General features: G+C 37.5%; 1 protein-coding gene across 2 annotated transcripts in view; it reads left to right on the forward strand.

Annotated features, from left to right (window-relative positions):
* The window catches only part of RWDD1 (RWD domain containing 1), a 29,488-nt gene extending 2,738 nt beyond the window's left edge, over positions 1–26,750 (forward strand). The window contains exons 2-8 of one of the 2 annotated variants that reach the window (XM_025384470.1): positions 392–505; positions 7,288–7,353; positions 11,996–12,126; positions 22,297–22,440; positions 23,750–23,882; positions 24,361–24,423; positions 26,456–26,750. In XM_025384470.1, the coding sequence (XP_025240255.1) occupies positions 22,315–22,440; positions 23,750–23,882; positions 24,361–24,423; positions 26,456–26,577 (444 nt within the window). In that variant the 5' untranslated portion in view covers positions 392–505; positions 7,288–7,353; positions 11,996–12,126; positions 22,297–22,314 and the 3' untranslated portion in view covers positions 26,578–26,750. The remainder of the gene's footprint in view (positions 1–391; positions 506–7,287; positions 7,354–11,995; positions 12,127–22,296; positions 22,441–23,749; positions 23,883–24,360; positions 24,424–26,455) is intronic. The other variant, XM_025384469.1, reaches the window with a different exon arrangement.
* The last annotated feature ends 998 nt before the right edge of the window (positions 26,751–27,748 follow it).

A 27,748-nucleotide genomic window follows, 5' to 3' on the forward strand; every position in this document is an offset into this window, starting at 1 on the left:
CCATACTTTTGTATTCTCATGCCAGGGTTAAGAAAGAGATCTTGCTTGTGTCAGTTGGCCAAGGAACACTAAATGAGGTTTTGTAACTTCATTTTGAATCACATTTAATTATTAAATTTGGTTAATACTCAATGCTATTGATGAAGGAAATATACTTTTTTTTTTTTAAATGGATGACTGAGTGCCTGACAAAGAAGCATTTGTTAAGTACACGTAACCCCATGTGAATGCTGAAGAGGCACAGTCCAGCCCATAGACGTAGGCACATAGATTTAGCGTAACCTCAGAATTAATTGCTTTGACTATTTGCAAAGTACTTTTGGTCCAGTGTTGCATTTGTTGTGGTTATAACAAATCATAATACAATTTCTTCTTTTTGCCTATCCTGTAGCTTGATTGCACATTGATCCAACCCTCCTAACAACTAGTCTTCCAAAATATAAATGGACTCTCCTGATACCACATTCTCCTTCAGTAGTTCTTCACTTGACAAGGTCCTGCTAAGGTAGTAGAATTTGGTTATTTCAATTTATGTATTGAAATCTCTGGCTGTGGGGAGTTTTATTGAAACAAATTTGTTGGCATCAGGTTAACCAAAAGCCAAGTTTCCTTAATTCTGTTTGCCTTACAAAGAGGAGTACATAATCCTGTATTTCTTTATCAGTACCTCTAAGCAGCAGCCATTCACATTTGACAGTTATAATTGTATCTTGAGATAGGTAAGAAGTCATCTTGTAAAAGCAGTTTGTTCTAAGTCATACTTTTTGAAAGGTCAGACACTCCCTAACAACCAGAGGTGCTTATTTTAATATGGGCTCTCTCATACTTTGTGGAAACTAAAGGTGATTTGTGTATCTCTTAATGTACCTTTTAGCTTCTACCTCTTTATCCCTGTTTTTGACAAATCTTTAATTCTATCAGTTTCACCACCATCTGTCCCCTAACGTCTCTCTGCCCTTCCTCTATGGCCAACAGCTAACTTTCTTCCTTCCTTCCTTTCCTTCCTTTCCTTCCTTCCCTTCCTTCCCTTCCTTCCCTTCCTTCCCTCCTTCCTTCTCTCCTCTTTCTTTCTTTCTTTCTTTCTCTTTCTTTCTTTCTTTCTTTCTTTCTTTCTTTCTTTCTTTCTTTCTTTCTTTCTTTTTCTTTCTTCTTTTCTTTTCTTTCTTTCTTTCTTTCCTTTCTTTTTTCTTTCTCTTTCTTTTCTTTTTTCTTTTTTTCCTTTCTTTCTCTCTCTCCTTCCTTCCTTTCTTCCCCTTTCCTTCCCCTCTCCTCTCTTCTCCCCTCCTCTCCCCTCCCCTCTCCCCTCTCCCCTCTCCCTCTCCTTTTTGAGACAAGGTCTCACTCTGTCACCCAGGCTGAAGCACAGTGCCCCAGTCAGCTCACTGGAGCCATGGACCTCTGGACTCAAGTGATCTTCCCACCTCAGCCTCCAGAGTAGCTGGGATTACAGGCTCGCAGTACCATGCCTGGCTAATTTTTGCATTTTTTTGTATCAGCAGAGGTCTTGCTCTGTTGCCCAGGCTAGTCTTGAACTCTTGGCCTCAAGGAAGTCTCCCACCTCCGACTCCCAAAGGGCTGGGATTATAGGTGTGAGCCACTGCATCTGGCCCAGCTTACTCTTTTTCTCAATTTTTTTCTTTTTTTTTTAGAGAGTCTCCCTTTGTCACCCAGGCTAGAGTGCAGTGGTACCATCTTGGGTCACTGCAACTGCCACCTCCCAGGTTCAAGCAATTCTCCTGCCTCACCCTCCCAAGTAGTCGGGATTACAGATATGTGCCACCATGCCTGGCTAATTTTTGTATTTTTAGGAGAGACTGGGGTCTCGCTATGTTCCCAGGCTGGTCTTGAACTCCTGGCCTCAAGTGATCCACCCACTTCAGCCTCCCAAAGTGCTAGGATTGAGTCATCATGTGCTAGCATGAGTCACCATGCCCGGCCCTCAAAAGTATTTTGAATTACTTACAGTGGTGGAAGTCTGGCATCCTTATTGAAGACTAATCTTTCTTCTACTTACCCTAACTCACAGTAATGCATGGTAATGGGATTAGTCTTTTATCAGAACTTAGGAATTATCTATTTCTGTGAATTCAATTAAGTAACTTTCCCATCCCTATTTTAGTTACTGCCCAACTTTGAAATATCCCTTTTTCTGTTTTTAAAAAATACTTATTTTAATAAGATTAGATTCAGCTGTGACAGAAAACTCCCAATAACATTGGTTTTTAAAAAGGTAAAAACTTATTTTGCTCTTGCTTATGTGCTCTTGCACATGCAAGAGAGTTGTGGCAGCTCTATTTCAAGAACTCCTCAGGGACCCATCTTCTAATGTAGCTCTCTGTCATCCCTAAGATGTAGTCTTACACTCATGGCCAAGATGGTAACATTCCCTTTCCAGGAAGTAGGATGAATAAAGGAAGGAAGAAGAACAGAGAGAAGTGAGAGAAGGCAAGTTTCTTAAGGAAATTTCCTGGAAACTGTCAGAGGGCATATCTACTTCCATCTTTTTAGTGGGAACTTAGTCATTTGGTGAGGGCTAGCTGGAAATGAAACTGGGAAATGTAGTCTTTATTCTGGGTAGTCAGTATGCTAAGTTAAAAGTGGCATAACTTAAATAAGGGGAGAGTGGATATTGGGGGACTTTTAGCAGTACTTCCCAAAATCTTTATTCTTTGCTGTACTTGCTTCACGTTTTTTCTCTATAGTGGCAACTTTATGTAGTGTCCTTGGACAAATCACTTAGCCTCTCCAAGCCTTAGTCTCTGTATCTGTTTAATGAGAAATAATGTGAGTGAAAATACCTTATACCTTATAATTGTGAAACAAACATATGATACTCTTTACTAGAAATACCATCTTAGTTGATTTTTCCACTAATATCGCTTCATAATTTCTTGTCTCTTTCCACTAATGATTTTGATTTCCACTTTTTTTTAGCTGCACATGGGCATTGCCACACCTTGAAAATGCCATCTCTAACATTTTGGCCCCTGAAAATTACTCCTTCCCATAACCTTTGTACACTTTAGTTCTTTTGTTGCCATGCTTTTATTGAACATGCATCTCATGATTTCTCATGGATTGATAGTTCATCAGTTTCTTTCTGGTCCATCTTGCCTCCCTGTTCTATCTGGCTCCCCAGGTCTGGCAGTTCACTGATATTCTTGCTAACATTCCCATATTTTTTGGTTTCCTCATTTACCAGATATTTACTATATGCATTTTTTTAGGATCTCAGCTTGGGGAAACAGATATCAGATACATTTAGGGAGAGGGGATGGTCTGAGTTGTTTTGGAAAATTTAGGTGTAATGACAAGTTAACAAGTAAATGAGACTAGGGAAAGGGTATTCCAGCCTGGGACGCACATATGCAGAAGCAGGACTCTGAGGGATCAGAATATGTTCAAAGGACAAGTTATTTGGGTATTGTTAGAACATGAAGTGAGAAGTGAGAGTTATGGAAAATGAGACTTGACCAATAAGCAGGGGCCACATCACAGAGGGCTTTGTCAGGGACTTAGATGTGATCTGACAGGGCAATAGTTCATTGCCCATTTTATTCCCACACAGACCATATAGTGCATATTGTAGACACTGCCACATCAGACTCAGATTCTAATAGGTGGGGTGACTTCACAAATGAAATAGACTGAGTTATGCGTATTTTTTTAGCATGCTGGCTGTGATTCTACCCCTTTCTCACAACTCATTCCAACACACTGTATATGGATAGGGAACTGCTGCTGTAAGCAGGTAACAATGTGATGAAATCTGCTTGCTAGGAAACTGACAAGAGACAGTGGGCAGGATGGGGTAGAATGAGGAGAATCATTCTTCACCTGCTCTGGAAACTCACTTCCGTAGATTTTCATAACACTGTTACCTCTTGAGTTTGTTATTACTTCCTCTTACTTTGTTCTCCAAATTGAGGATTCCTTACAAAGCTTATGTTGGCTTTTTTTCTTTGTGTTACATTTCTGATGATCTCATTTAGTCTAATGGCTTTAGCTATCACCTCTGTGTAGATGATCCCAAATTGAATTAAAGCCCAGCTCTCTTTACCACCATTCGCCCATTTCTGATTGCATGTTCAACACTTCTAACTGAAAGTCCTGAAGTGTCATTAAAATATATCATGTCTGATTTTTTTTGTTATTACTCATTTTTGTTAGTTGCATCACATGCTCAGCCTGCAGCCTGCCAACTTAAAATATCATCACCACCGTTTCCCGCTATTCCCATTGCTGCCGTCCTAGTTCAGGACCTCATTACCTTTGCCTGGATTATCGCAATAGTGACCTAGTTTCATACTGCCTGTAGTCGTTTCCCTCCTTTCATTTTATGCACTGTTGTTAGATTTGTCTTCCTATGTTTTGAGAACAATTCTGATCAGATTATTGCTTAAAAAAAGATTGTGTACAACTAAACTTTCAACTGTATTTTCACCTAGTTTTCTTCGCTCACATAAAAGTTCAGCAAACGGAATAATTTCTTATTCCATATATGTATCTTTAGCTTTCCCACCATTAGGCCCTTGCTTCCATGGTGCCCTCAAGTGCATTTCCCTTCTCCATCTCTGCTTGCCAGTATGCCACTCATGATTCACAGCCTAGCTCAAATGACTTCCTTGGAATTTCTCAGCTGGAAATATGTTTTCTTTTTAAATGATGCTCTATATAGTTCATTCTGTTTGTTCAGTTACTACCTGATAACCTTGGACAAATTATTTAAAAGCGCTGTATCTTAGTTTCCACATCTGTAAAATTGGGGTGATAGTATATTTAATTATTATTTTTTTTTTGAGACAGAGTATTGCTCTGTCGCCCAGGCTGGGGTGCAGTGGCCAGATCTCAGCTCACTGCAAGCTCCGCTTCCCGGGTTTATGCCATTCTCCTGTCTCAGCCTCCCCGAGTAGCTGGGACTACAGGCGCCCGCCACCTTACCCGGCTAGTTTTAGTAGAGCCGGGGTTTCACCGTGTTAGCCAGGATGGTCTCGATCTCCTGACCTCGTGATCCGCCCATCTCGGCCTCCCAAAGTGCTGGGATTACAAGCTTGAGCCACGGCACCTGGCCACATTTAATTATTTTTAAGACATATTTTACATTTAACATCTCTGAAATATGGACTCGTCTTATAATCAGTTACATGTCGGTTTAGTTGGCAGCTTATTTTTCTTTCTTAGTGGTACGTAAAGTGTATCTCATACTTGATGGCATTGAAAATTTAGTGAATTATAGTAATAGTATAAATCATGGTCTTGTTCTAGAAGTACAGGATTTTCATGTAAATGCATAGCATAGCGCAAGCACAAAGTGATGCTCAATAAATGTTACCTGTTGTAATTGAGTATTGGTTACCCCTGACCTATAGCTTCAGGGAGTTCTAGAAAGTGGTAATAAGTTGGAATGTCATTGGGCTGATCCCTTATTTCTATAGTTGCAGTGTTTACATTTCATGACTTGCTAAAGTTGGTCATGAAAGGAAATAAGAATGAAATACATCAACTATATTTTACATGTATTTGTTAAAATATAGACGAGGCCAACTATATTATGGCTCTATTATAATAACCTTTCGGTGGGCTGAAACTTTTTTCAGCATGGGCTGGACTCCCCAAGACCTATTAAAATATGAATCTCCTGAGTCTTTTATCTGACACTTTTCTAGTAATCACAGGTGTTCATCATTTCTTAAAGTACCTTAAATTCAATTAAAATGAAGACATCTATCTTGAAAATAATTGGTTTGGGGTTTTTTATTTATCTTTTTTTTTTTTTTTTTTTTTTTTTTTTTTTGAGGCAGAATCTTGCTCTGTCGCCCAGGCTGCAGTGCAGTGGCACAATCTTGGCTCAGTGCAGCCTCTGCCTCCCAGGTTCAAGAAATTCTTGTGCCTCAGCCTCTGGAGTAGCTGGGATTACAGGCATGCGCCACCATGCCTGGCTATTTTTTGTTTTTAATATCGATGAGGTTTCACCATGTTGGCCAGGCTGGTCTCGAACTCCTGGCTTCAAGTGATCCGCCCACCTCGGGCTCCCAAAGTGCTGGGATTATAGGCATGAGCCACTGTGCCCAGCCAGAAAATACTGTTGATAGTATATATTTATAATGGCTTTAGAAAGTTCCCAGGTAGGAAAAGTTGAATAGTTTCCATGATTGCTTCTTCAGTGATCTATTGCTCTTTCATTTCTGAAAAAGCCTGCAGAGCTGCTGCCAGCCTTAACAGGTACCAGTGCTTCCTGGACAGCGAATGAGGCATAGGCTTTTTTCATAGGCTTAGCAGCCATTCCTGGTGGCTTGAAGTTTCCTTGTTTACTTTTCAGATGGTTCTGAGTACAAGTTTTCTTCGTTGCTGTTTTTCCTCCTTTCATTCTATTCATTTAGTTCTTTTATTGGGGCAATATTAATTGAGTTTCTAGATACTGCCAGATACTGATCTAGGAGCTCTCATAGAGTTGTTACAGCGTTCTTGTTGAGGAATAGATAATAAACAGAGATTAGTATTAGATAGACAATAGGCTATAAAATGACATACAAAACTTTGTTATTTATATAAATGTTGCTTTACATGTTTCATCTTGCTGAGTAAATTACGTGCAATCTGATGTTTACATTCATAGTTAATTGATTTATAATTCTGTGAAAGATGGTAGAGGCTTAGTAAGCATGTGTGAAAGAAAGTTTGGTTTTAGAGATGATGTGGTAGAGAATGACAGCAAGAAGACACTAATTTTAACAAATCAGTATTTACTGTTTATTAGGGAGATTCTGAGTTATATCTCACAATACATAAGTATAAAAATCAGTGAAACATGAATATCAGTGGGTAGTTTCAGGTGGGAAACGTGAAACTCTTTGCCATTATGTTTGGGATTTTTTTAAGAATGTAATTTTCCATGTATAGGTGGAGATTTTAAAATAAAAGGTAAACTACTTAATTATTTTAGTTGACTTGGTAAAACTTATATATATTTTATATATAAAAATATATAAAAATATTATATATAAATATATTAAAAATATTATATATTATTATATATAATATAATATAGTTATATTATATTAAAATAATATAACTATAAAATAGTTATTTCTTTCCAGATTAAAAACAACCCTGCATTTAAATAGAAAGTTGACGGTAATTTTGTCATTTCAGTGTTCTGTTTAGTCTGTATTTGTGGAAATGGAAATATAGCGTAGGGACCAGTTTCCAGGACTGATAATTTGCTAATAAGGAAAAGCATCTGCCTTAGAAGGCATTTCAATAACTTCTGTGTGTATTTTCTTGCAGTATTATCAGAAAATCCACCCAGCTTCACCATTACTGTGACATCTGAGGCTGGAGAAAATGATGAAAGTAAGTCTCATAAAAAATACTTGTGGTTTTTCTAAGCTTCTCAGGAATTTCACTCATTCTGTAGGCATTATGCTGGATATTGCCAGTGTGGAGGTGCTAAGGGGCTGTTACGAATCTACTATGAATGTTGTATATTTCTAGTCAGAATTTACTGTGTGAACATGATTTCTAGGGAAATAGGAAATTAATGAAATATAGTCTGGCACAATAAGCTTAGTTTTTAAAAGTGAAATAGTAATATTAATAATACAGCAGATGGAGAAAAGGTAGGAGACTTTTGTTTTGTTCAAAGCAATACTTTGCGTGCAAACATATTTCAGTGGTTGTGTGGTTCCTTTGAGTGACTTATTTTTTCATGGCTGTTCTTCTCTGAACATTTAGATTGTTCACTGGACATTTGCTGTTATAAATGGGGCTAGATATACACCTATCTGCAAGTTTCTGTCTCTTTCTTTTGAAATAATATAACTATAAAAACCAATAAATTAAAATTAAATAAATTAAATTTGGAGTTGTTTGGGGCAATGGTATCTGAAGTTTATTTCTATTTTTAGTCACGTTAGTTGATAATTTGATAAAAAGGTTATGTAAATTGAAACTAACAACCCTACACATTTTTCCCCCCTTTGAAGCTAGAAACCTAAATTCTGCCAGGAGCAGTCGTTAATAGCCAACTTTTATGGTATTGCTTGATAACTCCAAATCTGTTTAGTGTACTTGAAAATGAGGTTTGCATTCACACGTTATTGAAATCTGAATTAAAAGGATATTGAATACATTTATTTACTACCAAATTGATAACCAATATGCTTTTGCAGATTGGTATCTAAAAAATTTTCTATAATGCTGTAAAGCATGAAATAAATACTATACTGACTGCTCTTCAAACCATTTAAAATTTTCCTTTGTAAATAAGCCAGTGGCATGATTTGGGCTTCATAGGATGCCACTGTAGGTTCCAGAATGGTGCGGTGATGCTCATGGGTAAATAATCCAAATAAAATTTTCTTTAAGATGATGCTGAAATGAAAAACTAAAATATAAAAATGTCTGTGAGAGCTCCCATATTCCAAGTAATAGCTTTATTAGGAGCTAGTAATAGCTCTATGAAATAAGTATACTCAGTGCATTATCCTCCATACTTTCAAAATTATTTCTTTGAAACTAAATCCTGCATTGTACTTTTTTTCCCCGAAAACTCCTTTTTAGTGAACAAACTAGTAGGAAAGTGGGCAAAGGGCATTGATGTACAATTTCTAAAGGTAGCATTAAAAGAACGATCTCACAGGTAATTAAAAATGCAAGCTGAAATAATATATCCAGTAAATTATTAGTATTGGCAGATAGCATTATGCTCTTTGGAATATGAATCAATACACATGTTCAGGAGAACTATTGGACTCATGAAGCAGGAGACTTTGAAAATGTTCATATTCTTTGATACAATGACTACTGTATTTATGGGTATCTATTCTAAGCACAGTATCATAATACAAAATAATACATACAAGTATGTTTGTAATATTATTGTTTCTTTCTTAACTAATAAACAGTGACATAAAGTGGAAATATGGTATTGCATAAAGACTTGGAAGTATTCTCATTTTTGAGATTTTATATTTATATATGAATATGTACATTTTAAGCAAAATTTCATCCATCTATAAATAAAATTTTGTCTAAAATGTAGATATATGCAGATAAAAAAATGTAGTTTTATGAAATATTTTTAAGATACTTAAAATATACCAAAATGGACATAGCGATTTCTTCCTGATAATGGGATTATTTGTGATTTTATTTTTCCCTTATTTTATTCCTAACTTTTCTCTACTGAATGTCTTTTACTTATACTAGAATCAGTAAATGTTACTTTAAAAAAAAAAAAACTTAGTTTTTTAAATGGTTAAATGCATTTTAATATACCTGCATGGTGAAAATTAATTTTTAACTATGTACACTAAGTGTTAAAGAATATTCTCAGGATATAATGCACGTGAAACAAATCAAGTATAAAATTCTGTTGATAGAAAAGAGGAAGAAACTAATTTGCCACAATGATAAACTTTATTTTTTAAATTTACTTTTTAATTTTTTGGTGAGAACGTTTAATATCTAATCTCTTGGCAATTTTTAAGTATACAGTACATTATTGTTAGCTGTAATAATAATGCACTACAGTAGACCTGAAGTTACTCATCTTGTCTTAAACCTTTTATCCTATAACTAGTATCTCCCCATCCCTGATATCAGTTATAAAATATCTTCTTTCATGTATGATTTTATTTATTTTAGTCCTCTCCCTTTTCTCTAGTCTAGCTGTTTTGTTAGACTTTTTCTATTGTTTTTCTAATGTATTTCGTTTATTTCTGTTCTGATTTTTATTATTTTCCTTCTTGTGCTGATTTCATGCCATTTTTTCTTTTTCTAGTTCTTTGAGGGGCATGTTAAATTGTTTCTTCAGAATTTTATTTTTATTTGATGTAGGCATTTATTGCTATTAACTTTCCTCTTGGAACAGCTTTTGCTTCAACCCATAAGTTTTGGTATGATGTGTTTCCTTTTTCTTTTTTTTTAATTTTTAAAATTTTAAATATTTTTTAGAGACAAGGGTCCCACTCTGTTGCCCAGGCTAGAGTGCCATGGTGCTCTGTTAGCTCACTGCAGCCTCCAACTCCTGAGCTCAAGCAGTTCTTCCACCTTCAGCCTCCCAAATAGCAAGAACTACAGGCACATGCTACCATTCCCAGCTCAATTTTTTTTTTTTTTTTTTTTTTTTTTTGAGACGGAGTCTCGCTCTGCCACCCAGGCTGGAGTGCAGTGGCCGGATCTCAGCTCACTGCAAGCTCCGCCTCCCGGGTTCACGCCATTCTCCTGCCTCAGCCTCCGGAGTAGCTGGGACTACAGGCGCCCGCCACCTCGCCCGGCTCGTTTTTTGTATTTTTTAGTAGAGACGGGGTTTCACCGTGTCAGCCAGGATGGTCTCGATCTCCTGACCTCGTGATCCGCCCGTCTCGGCCTCCCAAAGTGCTGGGATTACAGGCTTGAGCCAGCGCGCCCGGCCTCCCAGCTCAATTTTTTAATTTTTTGTAGGCACGAGGTCTCACTCTCTTGCCCAGGCTGGTCTTGAACTTCTGACTTGCAATCATCCTTCTACTTTGACTGTCCAGAGTACTGAGATTACAGGCATGAACCCCAGCGCCTGGCCATGTTCCATTTTCCTTTGTCTCAAGATATTTTTAAAATTCCCTTTAAATTTCTTCTTTAATGCATTGATTGTTTAAAGTCTGGGAGGTAATAGGAATGGTGAGATGTTGGCCAAAGGGTACAAAGGTTCAGTTATGCAAGATGAGTAAGTTTGGGGATCTAATGTACAACATATGACTGTAATTAATTATAGATAATACTGTATTGTATACTTGAAGTTTACTAAAAGAGGTGATCTTAAGTGTTCTCAACACACACACACACACAAATCATAATCATGTGAGGTGATGTTAATTAGCTTGGTTCTGATAATCATTTCACAATATATATGTATATCAAAACATCACATTGTACAGCTTAAATATATGCAATTTTTATTTGTTGAGTATACCTCAAGAAAGCTGGGGAAGAAATAAAATGAAAAAAAAAATCTTGTTGCAGCAATAAAACTAAAAATGTGCTAATAAAAGAAGAAAGGAAAATGCCGGAAGATACTGTTTCTTACTGACGTCTAACACATAATCTTTTGCAATTTTTGGTTCATAAAATTCCTTGTTAATATCATAACATGAAAAATAAAATATCAAACCTGCAAATTTTAAGGTGCTTTTTTTCCCCGTCCATGAAGAACAGTATAAATTTGTATTGCTTCATCAAAATCAGTAGGTTTTAATCATATAAAATGTGAGTTACACAAAAGATGGCACTCTGGGAAAAAGATCATTGTAATAAAAAGTCTTAACAGAAAATGTTTCGTACTACTGCTTAGTCGCAGACTGCCTGGTGGAATTGAGAACTCAGTGGCCTGTGCTGCAGAGAGGCACCTTGCACTGACATGCCCATAGGAGTTTTACTTCCGTACAAGTGTGAGATCCGTAAATTGACACAGTCTTAAAGAGTGAGTGAGAATATCTAGATGAATTAGATTAAAAGTTTCCCATACAACCTTTTATACTGTCGAGGTCAAAACGGTGCCATCCAGCCACTAATTAGCCCTGCTGACATTGTGTGGATTTAAATATAGATTCCAGGGCTACAGCCAGATCTTCTGCAGGTAGGAACTGGCTCTGGTAGAGGCTGAAAATCAGCATACGGTAGTAGTTTTTAAAAATGTGTTGTATTCAGTGCCTTTTGTTTATCTTAGGAAAGTTTTTAATGAGTGGTGTTTATTCATCCTCTTTCTCAGACATGCAGTCTGGTAAAATACCAGTAAGTGGTAAATGTGCTTCATGTGTAAGTGTGATTTTTGGTAATCCCATGATTTGTTTCACTTATCTCTTTGTGGTATGTGTTGTTTACATTAGTGATTATCCATCTGGTCTCTTACCTTTTTCTTCATAGGAAAATCTGTTGTGCTACTTTTTACTGATTCAACAAAGATATCTACCTGTATATTTTGAAGGTATTCACATCAAACTCTTATCTTATGTCTTAGCTGTCCAGACTACCCTCAAGTTTACATACAGTGAAAAATACCCAGATGAAGCTCCCCTTTATGAAATATTCTCCCAGGAAAACCTAGAAGATAATGATGTCTCAGACATTTTAAAATTACTAGCATTACAGGTAAGGAAATAATAATTTTATGTTTTGTAGCAGCATTTGTTGGCCTTAAATATTACATATTCATTTCAAGAGTTAGAAAATGCTATTGTGTAAATAGTACATTGGCCAAGCAGAATTCATGATACATAATCACAGAGCATCTTTATTTTTGTTTCCTACTGTCCCTTTAAGATTTGAGTAATAGAGTTTGTCCCAGTGCCCCTGCTTGAAACTCAGTCAGCCCCATGGCTTTTTCGCTCATGTCATGAGTGATAAAAAGTCCAATGGGTACTTTAAGTTGTAAACAATGTTTTGATTTGGTTTTTAGAATGCCTAGTCCCATATGTAGCTACAATTTTCAACTTTTTTAAAAAATTAAAACTTCTTCCCTCTCTGACTTGTTACACGCTAGTTGCCTATAGTCTGAGAGAAGTACTAGCGATTGATTTTTTTCTCCCATCTCTCCTCCTCCCGAAGCTTACAAACAATAGTAATGGCTTATGACCCCTTTATGAGGGGAGGCTTGTGTGGAAATAAAAATGGATATTAAAAAACGTTTTACTGGATTAATTTTATTGTGGGATAGGCTACCCATAATCTGGGCTTGGCAGGTATTTAAAATATACTCATGCCTGGGTAGAGTTTTCATGGGGCTCTTCAGAGTAGAGAGTAGGGAGGGGGATAAAATTCTTATACCACTATGTTAAAGTCAGAAGTTCTACCTTTATTTGTTTAAGAAGAATTGACAGAAAACATATCTCCACCTTAGACATGACTTACGTATTCTAAAGACCAGTGGTCACCAAAATATTGATGTTATAAAAATATCTGGAGCTGTTGTACAATGAGGAGTGAAAGAAGATGTATCAGATAGGAATTTTTGCTGATCTTGGACCCTATTCACCTTGTGACCTAGCATAAAGTTATGCTAATTTTAACATCTTTTTTTTATATATTTTTATTTTTTTGGAGACAGAGTCTTGCTCTGTCACCCAGGCTGCAGGGCAGTGACATGATCATGGCTCATGCAGCCTTGAACTTCTGGGCTCAAGTGATCCTTTTGCCTCAGCCTACCAAAGTGCGGGGATTACAGGCATAAATCACCTTGCCCAGCTCTTCAAACATCTTCTAAAACATTGCAGAGAACCTGGGATGGTTATGCTATATTCAGTCAGTCACACCTTAATGTAAATTATATAGTCTAAGTGAATTTTTCCATGTTTTTAATATTTTGTTTGTACTCAAACTGTCTCTCTTCAAAAAGGCTGTTTTGATTTCTTTGACACCTTCCTGAGCCTCAGGTGTGTTCAGGGAATATTTGTCCTTTGTTTTCCAGAAAATAATTGTTATAATTTTCTGGTATCAAAATAGTAAATTCATATTACAGAAACTCAGAAGATACAAAAAATCAAGAAGAAGAAAATAAAGATTATTAATTGTACCCACCATGTATAATTAATTGTCTATAAACATTTTGGTGTGCTCTAGTGTGAGACTCTTTTTCCTTATGCTTATATACATAGTCCCCCTCTCCCATCCAAGTTAGATCATTTTATGCGTAATGTTTTATAACATCCTCTTTTTCACATAATATATGTGAGCATCTTTTCAGTTAAACATATATGAGTCATTATGTTTGGTTATTGTATAGAATCTCATTGTATGTATATGTAATTACTCTTTTTCTAAAACAATTTACAGTTGTCTCTCATTTTTGCCTGATACATAATTAACATATAATTAAGAATTAGTATATAATTCTTTCAGCATTCTTTTTTTTTTTTTTTTTTTTTTTAATTTATTTATTATTATACTGTAAGTTGTAGGGTACATGTGCATAACGTGCAGGTTTGTTACATATGTATACTTGTGCCTTGTTGGTGTGCTGCACCCATCAACTCGTCATTTACATCAGGTATAACTCCCAATGCAATCCCTCCCCCCGCCCCCCTCCCCATGATAGGCCCCGGTGTGTGATGTTCCCCTTCCCGAGTCCAAGTGATCTCATTGTTCAGTTCCCACCTATGAGTGAGAACATGCGGTGTTTGGTTTTCTGTTCTTGTGATAGTTTGCTAAGAATGATGGATTCCAGCTGCATCCATGTCCCTACAAAGGACACAAGCTCATCCTTTTTTATGGCTGCATAGTATTCCATGGTGTATATATGCCACATTTTCTTAATCCAATCTGTCACTGATGGACATTTGGGTTGATTCCAAGTCTTTGCTATTGTGAATAGTGCTGCAATAAACATACGTGTGCATGTGTCTTTATAGCAGCATAATTTATAATCCTTTGGGTATATACCCAGTAATGGGATGGCTGGGTCATATGGTACATCTAGTTCTAGATCCTTGAGGAATCGCCATACTGTTTTCCATAATGGTTGAACTAGTTTACAATCCCACCAACAGTGTAAAAGTGTTCCTATTTCTCCACATCCTCTCCAGCACCTGTTGTTTCCTGACTTTTGAATGATCGCCATTCTAACTGGTGTGAGATGGTATCTCATTGTGGTTTTGATTTGCATTTCTCTGATGGCCAGTGATGATGAGCATTTTTTCATGTGTTTGTTGGCTGTATGAATGTCTTCTTTTGAGAAATGTCTATTCATATCCTTTGCCCACTTTTTGATGGGGTTGTTTGTTTTTTTCTTGTAAATTTGTTGGAGTTCTTTGTAGGTTCTGGATATTAGCCCTTTGTCAGATGAGTAGATTGCAAAAATTTTCTCCCATTCTGTAGGTTGCCTGTTCACTCTGATGGTAGTTTCTTTTGCTGTGCAGAAGCTCTTTAGTTTAATGAGATCCCATTTGTCAATTTTGGCTTTTGCTGCCGTTGCTTTTGGTGTTTTAGACATGAAGTCTTTGCCCATGCCTATGTCCTGAATGGTACTACCTAGGTTTTCCTCTAGGATTTTTATGGTATTAGGTCTAACATTTAAGTCTCTAATCCATCTTGAATTAATTTTCGTATAAGGAGTAAGGAAAGGATCCAGTTTCAGCTTTCTACTTATGGCTAGCCAATTTTCCCAGCACCATTTATTAAATAGGGAATCCTTTCCCCATTTCTTCTTTCTCTCAGGTTTGTCAAAGATCAGATGGCTGTAGATGTGTGGTATTATTTCTGAGGACTCTGTTCTGTTCCATTGGTCTATATCTCTGTTTTGGTACCAGTACCATGCTGTTTTGGTTACTGTAGCCTTGTAGTATAGTTTGAAGTCAGGTAGCGTGATGCCTCCAGCTTTGTTCTTTTGACTTAGGATTGTCTTGGAGATGCGGGCTCTTTTTTGGTTCCATATGAACTTTAAAGCAGTTTTTTCCAATTCTGTGAAGATACTCATTGGTAGCTTGATGGGGATGGCATTGAATCTATAAATTACCTTGGGCAGTATGGCCATTTTCACGATATTGATTCTTCCTATCCATGAGCATGGTATGTTCTTCCATTTGTTTGTGTCCTCTTTGATTTCACTGAGCAGTGGTTTGTAGTTCTCCTTGAAGAGGTCCTTTACATCCCTTGTAAGTTGGATTCCTAGGTATTTGATTCTCTTTGAAGCAATTGTGAATGGAAGTTCATTCATGATTTGGCTCTCTGTTTGTCTGTTACTAGTGTATAAGAATGCTTGTGATTTTTGCACATTAATTTTGTATCCTGAGACTTTGCTGAAGTTGCTTATCAGCTTAAGGAGATTTTGGGCTGAGACAATGGGGTTTTCTAAATATACAATCATGTCATCTGCAAACAGGGACAATTTGACTTCTTCTTTTCCTAACTGAATACCCTTGATTTCTTTCTCTTGCCTGATTGCCCTAGCCAGAACTTCCAACACTATGTTGAATAGGAGTGGTGAGAGAGGGCATCCCTGTCTTGTGCCAGTTTTCAAAGGGAATTTTTCCAGTTTTTGCCCATTCAGTATGATATTGGCTGTGGGTTTGTCATAAATAGCTCTTATTATTTTGAGGTACGTTCCATCAATACCGAATTTATTGAGCGTTTTTAGCATGAAGGGCTGTTGAATTTTGTCAAAAGCCTTTTCTGCATCTATTGAAATAATCATGTGGTTCTTGTCTTTGGTTCTGTTTATATGCTGGATTATGTTTATTGATTTGCGAATGTTGAACCAGCCTTGCATCCCAGGGATGAAGCCCACTTGATCATGGTGGATAAGCTTTTTGATGTGTTGCTGAATCCGGTTTGCCAGTATTTTATTGAGGATTTTTGCATCGATGTTCATCAGGGATATTGGTCTAAAATTCTCTTTTTTTGTTGTATCTCTGCCAGGCTTTGGTATCAGGATGATGTTGGCCTCATAAAATGAGTTAGGGAGGATTCCCTCTTTTTCTATTGATTGGAATAGTTTCAGAAGGAATGGTACCAACTCCTCCTTGTACCTCTGGTAGAATTCAGCTGTGAATCCATCTGGTCCTGGACTTTTTTTGGTTGGTAGGCTATTAATTGTTGCCTCGATTTCAGAGCCTGCTATTGGTCTATTCAGGGATTCAACTTCTTCCTGGTTTAGTCTTGGAAGAGTGTAAGTGTCCAGGAAATTATCCATTTCTTCTAGATTTTCCAGTTTATTTGCGTAGAGGTGTTTATAGTATTCTCTGATGGTAGTTTGTATTTCTGTGGGGTTGGTGGTGATATCCCCTTTTTCATTTTTAATTGCGTCGATTTGATTCTTCTCTCTTTTCTTCTTTATTAGTCTTGCTAGTGGTCTGTCAATTTTGTTGATCTTTTCAAAAAACCAACTCCTGGATTCATTGATTTTTTGGAGGGTTTTTTGTGTCTCTATCTCCTTCAGTTCTGCTCTGATCTTAGTTATTTCTAGCCTTCTGCTAGCTTTCGAATGTGTTTGCTCTTGCTTCTCTAGTTCTTTTAATTGCGATGTTAGAGTGTCAATTTTAGATCTTTCCTGCTTTCTCTTGTGGGCATTTAGTGCTATAAATTTCCCTCTACACACTGCTTTAAATGTGTCCCAGAGATTCTGGTATGTTGTATCTTTGTTCTCATTGGTTTCAAAAAACATCTTTATTTCTGCCTTCATTTCGTTATGTACCCAGTAGTCATTCAGGAGCAGGTTGTTCAGTTTCCATGTAGTTGAGCGGTTTTGATTGAGTTTCTTAGTCCTGAGTTCTAGTTTGATTGCACTGTGGTCTGAGAGACAGTTTGTTATAATTTCTGTTCTTGTACATTTGCTGAGGAGTGCTTTACTTCCAATTACGTGGTCAATTTTGGAATAAGTACGATGTGGTGCTGAGAAGAATGTATATTCTGTTGATTTGGGGTGGAGAGTTCTATAGATGTCTATTAGGTCTGCTTGCTGCAGAGATGAGTTCAATTCCTGGATATCCTTGTTAACTTTCTGTCTCGTTGATCTGTCTAATGTTGACAATGGAGTGTTGAAGTCTCCCATTATTATTGTATGGGAGTCTAAGTCTCTTTGTAAGTCTCTAAGGACTTGCTTTATGAATCTGGGTGCTCCTGTATTGGGTGCATATATATTTAGGATAGTTAGCTCTTCCTGTTGAATTGATCCCTTTACCATTATGTAATGGCCTTCTTTGTCTCTTTTGATCTTTGATGGTTTAAAGTCTGTTTTATCAGAGACTAGTATTGCAACCCCCGCTTTTTTTTGTTCTCCATTTGCTTGGTAAATCTTCCTCCATCCCTTTATTTTGAGCCTATGTATGTCTCTGCGTGTGAGATGGGTCTCCTGAATACAGCAGACTGATGGGTCTTGACTCTTTATCCAGTTTGCCAGTCTGTGTCTCTTAATTGGAGCATTTAGTCCATTTACATTTAAGGTTAAGATTGTTATGTGTGAACTTGATCCTGCCATTATGATATTAACTGGTTATTTTGCTCATTAGTTGATGCAGTTTCTTCCTAGCCTCGATGGTCTTTACATTTTGGCATGTTTTTGAGATGGCTGGTACCGGTTGTTCCTTTCCATGTTGAGTGCTTCCTTCAGGGTCTCTTGTAAGGCAGGCCTAGTGGTGACAAAATCTCTAAGCATTTGCTTATCTGTAAAGGATTTTATTTCTCCTTCACTTATGAAACTTAGTTTGGCTGGATATGAAATTCTGGGTTGAAAATTCTTTTCTTTAAGAATGTTGAATATTGGCCCCCACTCTCTTCTGGCTTGGAGAGTTTCTGCCGAGAGATCTGCTGTGAGTCTGATGGGCTTCCCTTTGTGGGTAACCCGACCTTTCTCTCTGGCTGCCCTTAAGATTTTTTCCTTCATTTCAACTTTGGTGAATCTGGCAATTATGTGTCTTGGAGTTGCTCTTCTCGAGGAGTATCTTTGTGGCGTTCTCTGTATTTCCTGGATTTGAATGTTGGCCTGCCCTACTAGGTTGGGGAAGTTCTCCTGGATGATATCCTGAAGAGTGTTTTCCAACTTGGTTCCATTTTCCCCCTCACTTTCAGGCACCCCAATCAGACGTAGATTTGGTCTTTTTACATAATCCCATACTTCTTGCAGGCTTTGTTCATTTCTTTTTCTTCTTTTTTCTTTTGGTTTCTCTTCTCGCTTCATTTCATTCATTTGATCCTCAATTGCTGATACTCTTTCTTCCAGTTGATCGAGTCGGTTACTGAAGCTTGTGCATTTGTCACGTATTTCTCGTGTCATGGTTTTCATCTCTTTCATTTCGTTTAGGACCTTCTCTGCATTAATTAGTCTAGCCGTCAATTCTTCCACTTTTTTTTCAAGATTTTTAGTTTCTTTGCGCTGGGTACGTAATTCCTCCTTTAGCTCTGAGAAATTTGATGGACTGAAGCCTTCTTCTCTCATCTCGTCAAAGTCATTCTCCGTCCAGCTTTGATCCGTTGCTGGCGATGAGCTGCGCTCCTTTGCCGGGGGAGATGCGCTCTTGTTTTTTGAATTTCCAGCTTTTCTGCCCTGCTTTTTCCCCATCTTTGTGGTTTTATCTGCCTCTGGTCTTTGATGATGGTGATGTACTGATGGGGTTTTGGTGTAGGTGTCCTTCCTGTTTGATAGTTTTCCTTCTAACAGTCAGGACCCTCAGCTGTAGGTCTGTTGGAGATTGCTTGAGGTCCACTCCAGACCCTGTTTGCCTGGGTAACAGCAGCAGAGGCTGCAGAAGATAGAATATTTCTGAACAGCAAGTGTACCTGTCTGATTCTTGCTTTGGAAGCTTCCTCTCAGGGGTGTACTCCACCCTGTGAGGTGTGGGGTGTCAGACTGCCCCTAGTGGGGGATGTCTCCCAGTTAGGCTACTCAGGGGTCAGGGACCCGCTTGAGCAGGGAGTCTGTCCCTTCTCAGATCTCAACCTCCGTGTTGGGAGATCCACTGCTCTCTTCAAAGCTGTCAGACAGAGTCGTTTGCGTCTGCAGAGGTGTCTGCTGCTTTGTTATTGTTTTCTGTGCCCTGCCCCCAGAGGTGGAGTCTACAGAGACAGGCAGGTTTCCTTGAGCTGCTGTGAGCTCCACCCAGTTCGAGCTTCCCAGCAGCTTTGTTTACCTACTTAAGCCTCAGCAATGGCGGGCGCCCCTCCCCCAGCCTCGCTGCTGCCTTGCCGGTAGATCACAGACTGCTGTAATAGCAATGAGGGAGGCTCCGTGGGTGTGGGACCCTCCCGGCCAGGTGTGGGATATGATCTCCTGGTGTGCCTGTTTGCTCAAAGCGCAGTATTGGGGTGGGAGTTACCCGATTCTCCAGGTGTTGTGTGTCTCAGTTCCCCTGGCTAGGAAAAGGGATTCCCTTCCCCCTTGCGCTTCTCAGGTGAGGCAATGCCTCGCCCTGCTTCAGCTCTCGCTGGTCGGGCTGCAGCAGCTGACCAGTACCGATCGTCCGGCACTCCCCAGTGAGATGAACCCAGTACCTCAGTTGAAAATGCCGAAATCACCGGTCTTCTGTGTCGCTGGCGCTGGGAGTTGAAGACTGGAGCTGCTCCTATTCGGCCATCTTGCTCCGCCTCCCTCCTCAGCATTCTTATGTATCACTACTTGGAAGTCCTTAGAGCAGGTTCTCTTTTGTACTCCTAGTGCCTGGCACATAATAGACACTCAAATGTTTGTTGAATAAATGAAAAGAAAGAATTGCTGATGAGTATACTAGTTCAGTGTTTCCTGGAAGTAGGATTGCTGGATTAAAGGGAATGCATACTTAATAATTTCATACATACTGCTAACTTGGCCTTCAAAATGGTTGTGCCAATTTATGATCTCACTGTAGTCATTGTGGTATCTGTTTTCCCACATCTGCTAATACCAGATATTTTCATTTGGACATAAAATGATGACAAGGTGAAAATGGAATGTAATTATAATTTGCATTTTAAAAATACTAGTGATGTGGAACTAGTATGACTTCTGAGTTGTCCAGTTTCCATGTGAATGATTATTTTTTTGCTTTTCTATTGGAATACTTAACTTTTCTAAAAGATATCCTACTTTTATTGGATATGAAAGTTTTGTTATTGAAATGTGTCATTAGGTTGAGTGAACAAGAAAGACACCATCCCTAGTCTCATTGAATTTTTTTTTTCTCTAGTGAACAGTGTGGATTAGCAAATTGGAAACCATTCTGTATGAAAAATGCTATGATGGAATCTTATGAAATATAAGATTATATGGGTTGACATACACAAAGTTCTAGAGAAGCTTCCAGGAGTAGCTGAGAGCTGTAGGAAGAGTTGGCCAGGAAATAGAGTAGAAGAATTTCAGGGTAGGCGAACAAACTTGTTAAAGGATATTGAGGTGAGAGAGAGCAAGTGATTGATTATTTCTCCTAGAACTTCTAGTCACACAAAATTTATTGAACTTAGGATTTGAAGTTAGTGGTGATAAGTGGCGTAACTAAAGAGGCTACTGTCTTCTTTGAAGGGTCTTCTAAACTGTTCACAAAATATGGATTTGGTCCTGATTGGTTTGCAAAGCTATGAAGGGGTTTTAAGCAAGAGACTGACTAGATCAGTTTTAGTGGTGCTTCAGTTTATAAATTGATTAGTTCTCTCTGTGACTCACTCTCTCTGTCTCTCTCTCTCTCTCTGTGTGTGTGTGTGTGTGTGTGTGTGTGTGTGTGTGTGTGTGTTTACGTATGTATGTATTGAGTGGTCAGGGGAGGTTGATGTTAGGTTTTAAGATCATAGCTTTTAAGAAGACCAGTTAGGAGTTTCTTGTATTCCAAGCTGAAAATGTTGGTACTCCAGGCTAGGCTTATAACAGTGTTGATGGACAGACTTAAATGACTTTTAAGAATAGATCAGTAGCAGTGATGGAGCTTATGATGGGATGGGGATGTTTAGGCTGGGTGGGTGGTTGTGTGATTTGCGGAGATTGATCATCCAGGAATAAGTTTTGAGGAGAAGATGATGGTTTTGTGTTGAGATGACGGTGGGACATCAAGTCACTGCCCCAAAATAGTCAGTTTTAATATGGGTTTGTCACTCAGGAGAAGTTTGTTTAGTCATAGATATAGGATGGTTAGCATAGAAACACCACAGAGAAGCCCCAATGAATTGCATTGTAGGAGCTAGCTTGAAGCCTAGTACCTAGAGGGCCCAGGAGATGCAATACCTATTCAGATACTGCTGAGGCCAGCCCTGTCAAAGAAATGTTTAGTAATCTCTGCTTCTAGCACTGAGATTTTGGCTAGTATATTTTGAAATTATTTTTGTCTTCTTCATTGGAACCCTATCTTGTTACTTTTTTCTGCCTTCAAATTAGCCTTTTGAGTTATATCCTTTTCATGAGTTTGAGATGCTTTTATATTTGGTTTTAAATCATTTCAAATCTAAAGAAAAAAAAGGTTGATATAGATAAACTACAGTATTTCTTACATTCTTTATTATTCTATTATTTTAGAAATCACTCTGGCCTCAAAATGCAGTTCATTGTCACGGCTTTTAAAATAGAAAGATCTAAAATACTGAAAACATGCTGGAGAAAGGATGTTGCTAGTTACTAGAGGAAACAGTTTTCTGAATTTTACCTATGTGATTATTAAACAGAATTTGCTGAAATACAGTATCTGTTTCAGGTTGGATATGGCACATTTACATGACTTTTTAAATAAGATATTATTATTTATATATATGCTCACTTAAATGATCTTTTATTGAACTGTATGAACATAGGGTATAACCAAATTAGTAATCATTATAAATGTATAGACTTTTATTTTTCTGAGAGTTTATTCCTCATCACGTTTTTGCGTTACATAGGCTGAAGAAAATCTTGGTATGGTGATGATTTTTACTCTAGTGACAGCTGTGCAAGAAAAATTGAATGAAATAGTAGATCAGATAAAAACTAGAAGAGAAGAAGAAAAGAAACAAAAAGAAAAAGAAGCAGAAGAAGCTGAAAAGGTATATTTAAAAGCCTTGTTTTCTTTTATTATTTCTTAAATCGGTTTTTGGTTGCTTGGTTGGGTTTTGAGGGTTTTTTTGATCAATAGCAGCTTTTTTTTTTTTTTTTTGGAAATCACAAAAATAAATAAAAGTAAATTTTAGTAAAGTTTTACTAAGAGTAAAATTGTAAAAGTCCTTCATTTGGTTGGTGGCATAGCGTGAGTAATGAATGATAATCAGTAAAAGTTAGTAAAACTCATGCAGATAAGACCAAGAAGTATAAAGATTTCACCTATGATATAGAGCCAGTGGTGTCCAATATTTTGGCTTCCCTGAGCCACATTGGAAGAAGCATTGTCTTGGGCCATTCATAAAATACACTAACAATAGCTGATGAGCTAAAAAAAAAATTGCAGAAAAAAACATGTTTTAAGACAGTTTACGAATTTGTGTTGTGCCACATTCAAAGCTGTCCTGGGCTGCATGTGGCTCTCTGGCTATGGGTTGGACAAGCTTGGTATAGAGTTTAGAATTATAAATCCCCTATACTACAGTGAATTAAATAGTTACTAAATGTAAAGAAACCCTCATATTTTGAAATAAAGTGACAAAGCAATGATTTAGTATTAGAAATTGATGTGTATTCAAAACATGTCATTATTGACAGTGTAATAGTTCGTTTTCATGCTGCTAATAAAGACATACCCAAAACTGGGAATAAAAAGAAGTTTAATTGGACTTACAGTTCCACATGGCTGGGGAGGCCTCAGAATCATGGTGGGAGGTGAAAGGCACTTCTTACATGGCGGTGGCAAGAGAAAAATGAGGAAGAAGCAAAAGCAGAAACCCCTGACAAACCCATCAGATCTCATGAGATTTATTCACTATCATGAGAATAGCACAGGAAAGACAGGCCCCCATGATTCAGTTACCTCCCCCTGGGTCCCTCGTACAACACATGGAAATTCTGGGAGATAAATTCAAGTTGAGATTTGGGTGGGGACACAGCCAAACCGTATCAGACGGCAACAACTTTTCTTCTTAACAATGAATAGCTATGGTGGTAAATACAGTGAATACATTGCATATTATCTTTGTTTTTTGTAATAAGTAAAAAAAAAAGGACTACTCCAAAGTATGTTGCCAAAACCAGTGAGAGTAGCCAGTGCAGGCAGAAATCAGTTTAAATATTTCAAAAATTCAAACATTAATTTTTCTGTTTTTCTTATAAGGGGTTATGTTTGTTTATTTAGAAGATACTATTAGGATTTATTTGTTAAACTGCTGTTTCATTAATCTGGTGACTTTTTTTTTTTTATTTTCTAAGCAATTATTCCATGGTACTCCAGTTACAATTGAGAATTTCTTAAATTGGAAGGCCAAGTTTGATGCAGAACTCTTGGAAATTAAAAAGAAAAGGATGAAAGAAGAAGAACAAGCAGGAAAAAATAAATTAAGTGGTATGATTCCCCTGACATTCCTGTTCTTCCTAAACCCTCCTGTATCATTTTTTACATAGCAAGAGGATCATTTGGTCAGATTTCTGTAAGAAAATAATATACATAGGCATCTAGGACAAAAAGAGAAAACATCTACCAGATGATATTTCTCTACTCATAATTTGTAATTGATTTTTATGGCTTATCTTTGATATAAGTGTTATAATTGCTAGATCCTATGATAGAAGGACATTCAGGATCATGTCTTAGAAGTAGTAGAGTCAAACCCATTTGTTTTTCTAGTACCCTAAGGCAGACTGAGTTTTCACTTGTTCCATTTTAATGCAGATACGTTTCATATGCCACTCAGCTACTGAATACATTCAGAAATTTATTGAAATTCACAGAAAAAAGAGGTTTTCAAACTTGCTTTCTAAGTGTCGTAGTGAAAATGGAGAAAAACTATGCCATTTGAATTAAACATACTTTTTTTTTTAAGGGAAACAACTATTTGAAACGGATCATAATCTTGACACATCTGATATCCAGTTCTTGGAGGATGGTAAGATAATATTAGAATTCCACATGTAGGATGAGCACAGTAGCTCAAACCTGTAATCCCAGCATTTTGGAGAGCCAAGGCAGGAGGATTGCTTGAGCCCAGGAGTTTGAGACCAGACTGGGCAACATAGTGAAACCCTGACTCTATTAAAAAAATAATAATAATAATAATTCCACATATATATAATGTAGTCTCTTTAATTTTGAACCATGAAAATCAAACTGAACTTTATTTATTGTACATTTTTCCTCCCAAGGCTGTTAAAAAATACATTTTGGAGAATAAATTCTAGTGGTTGACCAATTTATACATTTGAAATGAATGTTGTAATTCTATAGCAACATATATTTTAAATTTTTTGATAACTTAAGCAATATCAAAGATAGAAATAGATAAACAATGATGATCACACTATCCTCACAACTAGTAAACCAGGTTATTGTGACTCAGGTGACCTGTTTTCTTCAAATTTCTAGTATCACAGATATGTGAAAACTATTCCATGGTCTGTCATGGAGCTTGTAAAAACCTGATGTTTAACGTCTAGCATTCCCTCTCACCAGCCTTTCATATGACTCTTAATGTATTTGGAGCATCTAGTCCCTTGTGCTTTTATCCTACCACCTATCCTCTTCTCTTCCATCTATCCATCATCCATTCATTCAGAAATATTTATTGCACTGTCCTGGCCACTGAGGATACAGCAGAGTACAGTATGGGCCAGTTCTCTCCCCTTGGGAGCTTATGGCCTACATGTGTTTTCTTAAACTGGGCTCCATACTCAGTCACACCTCTGATAGCACTCTAGAGTTCTGTACTTCGTTAACCTTTTGTTGTGTCTGTCTTGCCAGTTGGGAATCCTTTAGCTTCTGGCCTTTCAGCCTTGTTCTGAATTACCTGCTGAAGAAGGTTAAGAGGCAGTATTGATACAGCTTACTGCTAAATGCTTTCTAATCTAAGCTAGGCCTTTACTGACAGGCAACATTTTAAAGTTTTTGATACCTTTTCCTTTTCTGATTTAAATGTTTTGTCATTTTCACCTGGATTTTTGTGGTAGCTTCTTAAATTATTTCCCTAAATCTCTTCCTCCTTCTAGTGCCATTATCTATTCTATAGTCACTCCCTGTGAGATGGTATTTCTAAAACCCACATTTAATCATAAAATTTCTCTCCTTAAAATCCTTTGATGGTTTCCACTGCTTATAGGGAGAGAATGACCTACACAGTCTTTCTCAGTCTGGCCTTCATCTATGTTACTTTCAGGTGTTTTTTCTCAGGAATTTCATCTTCCAGTTAGAATTATTCAAGATCTTATATTTTCTCTCTCCCTTTGCATATACTTCTACCTAAAATTGCTTTCTCCTGGCTCCTTTTCTTCTTGGTGCATTCAAATTTATCATGAAGATATTTCAGACTTCATTTACTCCATGATGCCTTTGCTATGTCTCCTAGACAGAGCCGGTTATTCTTTGGCCAGGACTTAATTGTATTACCTACTTCAGACACACTGAAGAGTGAAGATGTTTAATGCAGAGCCTGGGTATTGTTTCCTATAGGCTTTAGACATTGTAACTGAAAGCATACCATTGGTTAAAAGGGGAACTGGGTGAGAATGAAGATCAAATCAAATCAATTAATTAACAAGTATGGCTGAGCTTTAACAATGCTTATCTGCCACTACTGGAAGACATAACTCCTCATACAGGTCCCATGGTCAGTGATAATTTTCTATAACCATGAGAACATATCATCCTTGTCTTCAACTTATAACATGCTACATTATAAATTCTAGTAAGCTTTTTTTAATAACTGGATTTTTAGATTGTGAACTGGAAACATGAAGTTGCTCTTAAAATTTCAGAGTCTCTACTGACCAATACAAATCACTTTTGGTATGATATGTAGTAATTATAGTTTGGGATTTCATCACTCCTACCTCACATGCATATTTAGAGATTTCGGTTTGGTAGTGCCAATGAGTTGTATCTTTTATTTCTGAGTATAAGACTAAAGGTGATTTTTTTTTTTCCAGCTGGAAACAACGTGGAGGTAGATGAGTCTTTGTTCCAAGAAATGGATGACTTGGAGCTGGAGGATGATGAAGATGATCCAGACTATAATCCTGCTGACCCAGAGAGTGACTCAGCTGACTAATGAACTGTCCCCATCTGCAGAGAGGCTTGACTGCCACAGCATCTGTGGCTATGCTCAGAGGGTTTTGTTTTCCTTTCTTTTTTTCTAAGAAAAAATTATTTTCAGGAGAATATTCTTCTGATAGCTTTCATCATTGAACTTAATAAACTGACCTTAAAATTTCAAATATAAAATGTTCAAGGCTTCTTACTGGTGAGCACAAGGTTACGTATTTAAAATCACCTAATATTGAGAGAGAACCTGCCTGTAACACCAAGACTTGAAGGTAGGCTGGTGCTGTGCACATGAGCGAGTTTATACACAGGAAATTGGAGTAACTTGGAATTTCTGTGCTGGAGACTGTGGCTACTTCTGGATTTCAAGCATTGTCTTTTATATGAAGTGTGAGAAAACTGAGTTGACTAGCACATTAAACCATCTAGATTCTAGCCTCCAGGCACACTAAATTTAACTCTTCACAAAACCAAGAGGCCCATACTATGATCAGGAATAAAATGAAGTTTAGCCTTCGTTTTGGTCCATTTTGTATTGCCATAAAGGAATATCTGAGGCTGGGTAATTTATGAAGAAAAGGATTTATTTGGCTCACAATTCTGGATGGCCAGAAAGTTCAAGATTGGGTATCTGCACCTGGTGAGAGCCTCAGGCTGCTTCCACTCATGGAGAAGGGGAAGGGGCACTATGTGTGTAGAGATCACATGGCCAGAGAGTGAGGGTGGAAGTGCCAGGGTTTTTTTTGTTTTTTGTTTTTTTTTACAAGTCGCTTTGGTGGGAACTAGTAAAGTGAGAACTCCCTTACCTCTGCTCCCCACAGGAAGGCATTAGTCTATTTATGAGGGTTCTGCCTGCCATAACCCAAACACCCCACTAGCCCGCATCTCCCAACACCACCACACTGGGGATTAAATTTCAATGTGGGATTTGGAGAGGACAAATATCCAAACCATAGCAGTCTTAGAGTATTTAAATTAGAATCATTTGTGGAGTTTCTAAAAGGTATGCATTCCTAGGCCCCTCTCAGGTTAGATTTACGAACACTGATCCCCAATCTGAATTTTAAAACAGCAAAATCTCATACTAGTTCTACAGATGATTCTGATACACAATCTGGATTAAGAACCACTGTCCTGTAGTTGTGAAGTCTATATATTTTGGTATTTTCTTTACCTTT

This window comes from Theropithecus gelada, chromosome 4 (assembly GCF_003255815.1).
Source record: "Theropithecus gelada isolate Dixy chromosome 4, Tgel_1.0, whole genome shotgun sequence".
NCBI lineage: Eukaryota > Metazoa > Chordata > Mammalia > Primates > Cercopithecidae > Theropithecus > Theropithecus gelada.